Consider the following 8223-nt stretch of genomic DNA (forward strand, 5'->3'; position numbering starts at 1 on the left):
ATGACTGTGACAGTGAGTGGGTCCAGAGACATGTTGGACAAAACCCATATACTCTACAGTATCCCTCTTTATCATGTTCATCTCTATCATAATTTAAGGACCGATGCCGGAGACGAGAAGCAGGTACGGGGAGTCAAATATTTAATTGTGAACAGACATAGAACAAGACAGGAACATGCTTCAGCACACTGGTAAACAAGGACAGATGACTTTCAATGCAAAAACAGGGAACAGAGAGGGGAACCCGACAGATACAGAAGTGTGGAAGGTAATGACAGAGGTGATTGAGTCCAGGTGAGAACAATAATCGCTGACCCGCAAGATGGGTGAAGGCAGGTGTGAGTAATGATGATGACAGAAGCGATCAATGCTGGGGATCTTGGCGCCCTCGACAGACAGGGGGGAAGATAGGTAGCAGGAGTGACACATATTCCCTCTATCATTTCAATCTCTATCATATTCCTGTCTATCATATTCCTTAAATATCATATTACCCTCTATCAGATTAATTATATATCATATTCCCCTCTATCATATTTGTTATATATCATATTTATTATATATCATATTACCCTCTATCATATTTATTATATATCATATTCCCCTCTATCAGATTTATTATATATCATATTCCCCTCTATCAGATGTATTATATATCATATTCCCCTTTCAGATTTATTATATATCAGATTTATTATATATCATATTTATTATATATCATATTACCCTCTATCAGATTTATTATATATCATATTCCCCTCTATCAGATTTATTATATATCATATTCCCCTCTATCATATTTATTATATATCATATTCCCCTCTATCATATTACCCTCTATCAAAGTTATTATATATCATATTCCCCTCTATCAGATTTATTATATATCAGATTTATTATATATCATATTCCCCTCTATCATATTCCCCTCTATCATATTTATTATATATCATATTCCCCTCTATCAGATGTATTATATATCATATTCCCCTCTATCATATTTATTATATATCATATTCCCCTCTATCAGATTTATTATATATCATATTCCCCTCTATCATATTACCCTCTATCATATTTATTATATATCATTTTACCCTCTATCATATTTATTATATATCATATTCCCCTCTATCAGATTTATGATGTATCATATTCCCCTCTATCATATTCCTCTCTATGATATTCCTCTCTATCGTATTCCACTCTATCATATTCCTCTCTATCGTATTCCACTCTATCATATTCCACTCTATCATATTCCTCTCTATCATATTCCTCTCTATCGTATTCCACTATCATATTCCTCTCTATCGTATTCCACTCTATCATATTCCTCTCTATCATCTTCCCTTCATCATATTCCCCTCTATCATATTTCTCTCTATGATATTCCTCTCTATCATATTCCTCTCTATCGTATTCCACTCTATCATATTCCTCTCTATCATCTTCCCTTCATCATATTCCCTATCATATTTCTCTCTAGGATATTCCTCTCTATCATATTCCTCTCGATCGTATTCCCCTCTATCAATTTCCCTCTCTAACAAACTCCGCTCTACCCGCCATCTACTCCCCCTCCCTTTCCGTCCTCCTCATCTCAGCACAGCTCCGCTCCATCAGGTAGATTTGGAATTCAACATTTTAACAGTGCAACACTCCCCAGATTTGTGAAATGTAAACATTGTGTGTTTATACTGTGTTATACAGTATGCCTTGACAAAAATCAAACAGAGAGTAAACCTTTTTATAGATTTTTTTATTGCATTTTTCATTGCATGCAAAAATACAGTATCCCGCCCTGCTCTCTCTCTCTAATACCCAGTCTACTCATCCATCTTCAAGCTTTCATCCTTTCCCTGCTCTTCTTTCACCCTCTCAGTTCCACCTCCAGCTGGCTCCCTCTTTTTCTTCTTCTCTAGTCTCTTCCTCTCCTCTTTCCTCCTCTTTTCTCTCTTCTTCTCCTCCTTTTCTTGAATCTTTCCCTCCATCTCCAAGAACTCAGCTTGAGCTTTCTCTCTCTTTTTCAGCTCCTCAGAACACTTCTTCTCTTTCTTAATCCTGTCTTTCATCATGTCATTATGTATCTTCATCAGCCCCTCTAACCTCTTTTTCTCTGCCTTTTCCTTCTCTTTTCTTTCCTTCTCTCTCTTTTCCTGTTCTAACTTCTCCCTCTTTTTCTCAGCCTTTATGACTTTCTTCTGCTCTTTCTCTCTCTCATTCATCTCTTTCTTCTCCCTCTTTTTGTTCTCCTCCTCCTTGTTTTTCTTCTCCTTTCTCTCTTTCTCGTCATCTTTCAACTTCTTATGCAGATTCTTATATTTCTCTTTTTCCTTCATCTTCAAAAATGGGATTTTCTGCATGTGGTTTATGACCAGAAAGCCCACTCTTCCAAGGATGGTCTCTGCTATCTCTGATGAAGCCATCCCATTGGAGCTCTTGGAATGGGCACAGTCCGCCCCACGCTTCAATCTCTCCCTCTGTCTCACCTCCTCCTTGACACTCCTCTCTTCACTCTCAATTTCAAGGCCTATCCAATAATCCTGACAGGAAGACATTGAATCTAGATGTAATATTGTTCCAATGTGTCACATTCAATACACATTTGAGTGATCGACATACAATGATGACCTCATGGGGCACACAATTTGGAGGACAGTAATTAAGGTCCCTTGTTTTTTTTGTATTCCCATTATATTTTTAAATACCCATAGATGTTCTTCCTGGGTCCATACTAAAAGTAATACAAATGTTAACTCTAGTGAGGGGTGATGTGTCATACTATGAGCAAAGAGCAGCAAGGTTGGGGTCAATTCCAGTCAATTCAAGAAGAACTCTAAAATTCCAATTATCTTCAATGCTTTGAATTGAAATGGAACTGACCCCCATACCTGTAAAGTAGTAGTGTAAAATAGGACACCTACCTTTGCCTCTTCCAGGGTCCAGGTCCTGGGTTCATCATTGCGGGTTACCAGAGTTAAGTTAACATCTGGGTCCAGCTGGTGAGCGTGAGGGCAGAGATCCACCTCTTCACTAGGGCCCTTCACTTTCTGCTCTGGCTCCTTGTGGTCCTTGTCATGGATGCATCCCAGGATTGGAGGAATTGCTCGGACAGGGCTTTTATCACCTGTCAGTTCCTCTCTCTTGACAGTGGATGCAACTGCACTTGCCTCTGTGTCAACTGAGCACTCTGTGTTGTCCTCAACTGTCTCCTCTGGTAGTTGGTGGTCGTTGTTGTTGTGGATGCATGGCAGAACTGAAGGACTTTTATCTTCCCAAGTGTAAATGGCAACAGTTGCTTCTTTGTCTACTGAGAACTCTGTGTTGTCCTCAACTTTCTCCCATAGCTGTTTGTGGTCAATGCTGTGGCTGCAGGGCAGCCTTAGAGGCAGTGCTGCGGGTGCAGGAAGACTATTATCAGCTGAAAACTCCTCTTGGAGGACAGCGGACACGGAAGCGGCAGATTCACTGGCGACTGGACACTTGTTGGTTCCCTCTACTGCCTCCTCTGGCAGTTTGTAGTCAATGCCAAAGACAGGTGGCAGACTTGGAGGCAGCATTGGGACAGGGCATTTAGCTGTTGATCTGTCCACTCCATCAACAGTAGCTGTGCCTGAAGTGTTCTCTGTAGCACCTGAGACCTCATAGGCATCCTCTACTGTCTGCTCTGGAGGCATGAAGTCATCGTCAAAGATTGGTGGCAGGCATGGAGGCAGCACTGAAGGAAGACTTCTGGCTGCCCATCGGTTCTCTCTCTTGACAGTGGCTGTGTCTGCAGTGGCCTCTTTGGCAACTCGGCACTCTGTGGCTGAAACAGCAGGCTGGGAGGTTTCTGGGACAATGAATGAATTTCCAACGAACCGCTGAGCCAGTGGTGGGAGGGAGAAAGGATAGAATCTGTCCTCTTCCTTTATATTAGATATTGCCACTGGAGCAACTGAGAGCTCAGTGGTTCCCTCTACTGTCTGCTGTGGTGGAATGGAGTCATCATTAAAGAAGTGTGGCAGGTATCGATGCAGCATTGAGGAAAGATGTGTATCTGTCAATAAGTCCTTTCTTTTACCAGTAGATACATCTGCTGTGGCCTCTGTGGCAACTGGGCACTCAGCAGGGACAAAGTATGAAAATACAATGAACCGCTGTGCATCCTGAGCGCGTATGGCCAATGGAGAGGGGGGATGTAACATGGTTGGTATAGGCCTCCGATTGGTGAAAGCCAGCGGTGGGAGGGAGTCAATACAGGGAGCCATGAACTCAGTGAGTGGACGGTTGGTCACATCTCTCACATTCTGCGGGAGAAAAGAAACAGACATGTTGAAAGTGATCACATTCACGACATACATACTTTATGAGTCAACGCTATTTACTTACACATCACATATACAGTGCCTTCGGAAAGTATTCAGACCCCTTCACTTTTTCCACATTTTGTTACCTTACAACCTAATTCAAAAATTTTATAAATTGTTTTTTTCCCCTCATCAATCTACACACAATAGCCCATAATGGCAAAGCAAAAACAGAATTATTCCAAATTCATTACAAATAAAATGTGAAATATCACATTTACATAAGTATTCAGACCCTTTACTCAGTACGTTGTTGAAGCACCTTTGGCAGTGATTACAGAATAGAATCTTCTTGGGTATTACGCTACAAGCTTGGAAATCTTGTGTTTGGGGAATTCTCCCAATCTTAGGAGAATCCAAGATAGGTTGGATGGGGAGATTTTCTGCACAGCAATTTTCCGGTCTCTCCAGAGATGTTCGATCAGGTACAAGTCCAGTCTCTGGATGGGCCAATAAAGGACATTCAGAGACTTGTCCTGAAGAAACTTCTGCGTTGTCTTGGCTATGTACATAGGGTCATTGTTCTGTTGGAAGGTTACCCTTCACCACACTCGGAGGTCCTGATTGTTCTGGAGCAAGTTGTCATCAAGGATCTCTCTGTACTTTGCTCTGTTCATCTTTGCCTAGATCCTGACTAGTCTCCCATTCCCTGCCATTGAAAAACATCCCCACAGCATGATGCTGCCACCACCATGTATCACCGAAGGGGTGGTGGCAGATTTACTCCAGATGTGACCCTTGGCATTGGGGCAAAAGAGTTCAATCTTGATTTCATCAGACCAGAGCATCTTTTTTCTCATGGTCTGAGAGACTTCAGGTGCCTTTTGGCAAACTCCAAGCAGGCTGTCATGTGCCTTCTACTGAGGAGTGGCTTCCATCTGGCCACTCTACCTTAAAGGCCTGATTGATGGAGTGCTGCAGAGATGGTTGTCCTTCTGGAAGGTTCTCCCATCTCCACAGAGGAACTCTCGAGCTCTGTCAGAGTCACCATCTGGTTCTTGGTCACCTCCCTGACCAAGGCTCTTCTCCCCCGATTGCTCCGTTTGGCTGGGCGGCCAGCTCTAGGAAGAGTCTTGGTGGTTCCAAACATCTTCCATTTAAGAATGATGGAGAACAGTGCGTTCTTGGGGACCTTCAATGTCGAGGAGAGGTTTTGTACCCTTCCCCAGATCTGTGCCTCGACACAATCCTGTTTCGGAGCTCTACGGAGAATTCCTTCAACCTCATGGTTTGTTGTTTGCTCTGACATGAACTGTCAACTGTGGGACCTTATATAGACAGGTGTGTGCCTTTCCAAATCATGTCCAATCAGTTGAAAATACAACTGGTGGATTCCAGTCATGTTGCAGAAACATCTCAAGGATGATCAGTGGAAACAGGATGAACATGAGCAAATTTACAGTCTCATAGCAAAGGGTCTGAATACTTACGTAAAAAAGGTATTTCAACATTTCTAAAAACCTGTATTTGCTTTGTCAATATGGGGTATTGTTTGTAGTTGCTGAGAATTTGCATATATTCAATCCATTTTAAAATAAGGCTATTACGTAAAATAAAAGGTAGAAAAAGTCAAGGTGTCCGAATTCTTTCCAAAGGCACTGTATATATATAGTGTCCTCTCAGATGATCTGCACCAGTCTGTACCAACCCTGGGTCTTCTAGCCAATGGGTCAACTAATTGTAAAAATACATGCCCCACACCTAGCATAACATTTGACATTTTAGACATCTATCAGATGCTTTTATCCAGAATGACTTACAGTTAGTGCATTCAACTTAAGGTAACTAGGTGGGACAACCCATATAATCCTGATATGAAGGTCTACGAGAGATCGCTTGGTCTAGTTATTTTTATTTATTTAAGACAACCATAAGAACTGAGGACTATGTCCATAACAATACTCAAACAGAGAGACAGACACGATACAACACAAGAAAAGATGTCAGACAAAATGTAGTTAGCTTACAATTCATGGCATATCGCACATTTTGCCCGTATATTGACATGTATTTGCTTTAATCAATATTGTTCAATAGAACTCTAGTCAACTTTGTCAAAGTTGGTCTTGTTACCTCCTCAATCAGGCTTGGCATTTTCCTCGTCTCAAACCAAATCCTCTTCATCTCCTTCTCCTGCTCCCTCTGGATCTGTCTCACCAGAGCCAACCTGGCTCCCAGCTCCATCATGTAGTCTGTCTGGATCTCCCTTTCCTTCAACTGACACTCAGCCCTCCTCTGTGTCAGCGTTGAACCCTCCATGTCTTCCTCCTAGCTAACAATAACTCTGGAAAATACATAACGTTGTAGTAAGTGGCGTGTTGCTCACCAAAGAATAATGCATCTCTTTACAATGTGCACACATTTTTTCCCCATTTACTTACAATGAAGCAAATGACAATCCTGATCCAGAGATGATTACGCAATAAGTCTATCTGAATTACTAGTAAAAAGTTGGCTACTGGAAACTCGACCAAGTTCAAATCAATCAAATTTTTGCCTTTCCTATCATTATGTGCACAATATCCTTTATGACATCATCATTGTGATGCAAGGCGTTGCCATTGGAGATGACAAAGCACAACACAGACTTTAAAAATAAAACTTCAGTCTCTCTCTGTACGTTACTACTGAGCCTTATCCACCCCACCCACTCCATATTGGGCCTGGTTTTCACAAAACACACTAATCACTTATATCATATCATTCAAAAAAGGTTTGGGGTAGAAAATGACTCTGTATCAATGCAGGACCTAACTTATTGTACAGTTTCATATATTGTATAAAACAAGGAGGTAAACACTCCAGTCTTCTCTTTGAGTGCCCCTGTGTGCACCTTCATGTAAAGAGGTCTATCAATTCAACCATTTGAAATGGATGACCATTCATTTAAGAAAAGCTGATTTTCATTAGCAATTTAGCAACTACAAATTAGGTAGGTCGACTTGTTTTTTTACATAACCTTCCCTTTTGGTACATATTTATTCAGATAATTGATTACAATTATGGTTGTTATTAACACAGAGAGAGGGTTTTCTTTCATCAATATAATGCATTTGCCATTAGCCTGGCTCACTACAACAACTAACATGTCATCTCAGGTGTCAGGATGAACCATTTTCTCACAAAAATTGGATTGAAACAAACTGTCTCTCGTCAACAGTTTCACTTGTCACCATGATTGCATGTTAGGCCTAAATAAAAGGTCATGTAAGTACACAAGTAATTTGAAAAGTAGTTATTCTACAGAAACATAGTTATACAGTAAGTTATATTACAACCTACCTCTCCAGTAAGCAACGTGTTCTCTCTGTCTAATGAAATAGGACATTAATAATCTGTCAGTAGTTAGTTGAATCAGTACCTTTACACTGTTCTGTTTGTCTGTACAACAGCTAACCTCCCAGAATCAGAATCTTGTGATGTCACAATGAAGGCCTCATTGCCATGACTACCCACAGAAGCTCTCATGTGTAGTCAAATGCTGGAACAATTCACTTTTTTAGCCTATGCAGCACAGTCATAACTGATATTTGCATTGAATCCATGTAACCACATTTTTTATTCAAATAAAATGCTCTACGTCATATCAAATGGTTGACCATTCATAATACAGGTGTTTTGACTAATTCAAAGTCAATATGTTTTAGATATCACAACTAGCATCCAGGTTTACTTAGGTTATTTGTTTGATCTGAGCCTACCACTAATGTCAATGTTTACCAGTCAAACGTTTGGACACACCTACTCATTCAAGGTTTTTTTCTCCTTTTTTCTACATTGTAGAATAATAGTGAGACATCCAAACTATGAAATAACACATACAGTGGGGCAAAAAAGTATTTAGTCAGCCACCAATTGTGCAAGTTCTCCC

The 8223-nt window shown here is 40.7% G+C and overlaps 1 protein-coding gene across 1 annotated transcript; it reads right to left on the reverse strand.

The window, feature by feature from the left end:
* Positions 1-1683: 1683 nt before the first annotated feature.
* Positions 1684-6811, reverse strand: LOC135568862 (apical junction molecule-like). Its single transcript, XM_065015643.1, has 3 exons — positions 6426-6811; positions 2928-4292; positions 1684-2546 (listed from the first exon to the last, which is right to left on the reverse strand). The coding sequence occupies exons 1-3, from the start codon at positions 6609-6611 to the stop codon at positions 1830-1832; spliced, it is 2268 nt and encodes a 755-aa protein (XP_064871715.1). The 5' UTR covers positions 6612-6811; the 3' UTR covers positions 1684-1829.
* Positions 6812-8223: the final 1412 nt, after the last annotated feature.

Source organism: Oncorhynchus nerka, unplaced genomic scaffold (assembly GCF_034236695.1).
Source record: "Oncorhynchus nerka isolate Pitt River unplaced genomic scaffold, Oner_Uvic_2.0 unplaced_scaffold_1366, whole genome shotgun sequence".
NCBI classification, from domain to species: domain Eukaryota; kingdom Metazoa; phylum Chordata; class Actinopteri; order Salmoniformes; family Salmonidae; genus Oncorhynchus; species Oncorhynchus nerka.

Bases quoted from the DNA above. Each gene is read 5' to 3' on its own strand.
- LOC135568862 (XM_065015643.1), bottom strand. From the start codon at position 6,611: ATGGAGGGTTCAACGCTGACACAGAGGAGGGCTGAGTGTCAGTTGAAG. The intron at 4,293-6,425 runs GTAACAAGACCA...TTTCTCCCGCAG, and splicing joins TGCCAAGCCTGATTGAGGAG to AATGTGAGAGATGTGACCAA. The intron at 2,547-2,927 runs GTAGGTGTCCTA...TCTTCCTGTCAG, and splicing joins GGACCCTGGAAGAGGCAAAG to GATTATTGGATAGGCCTTGA.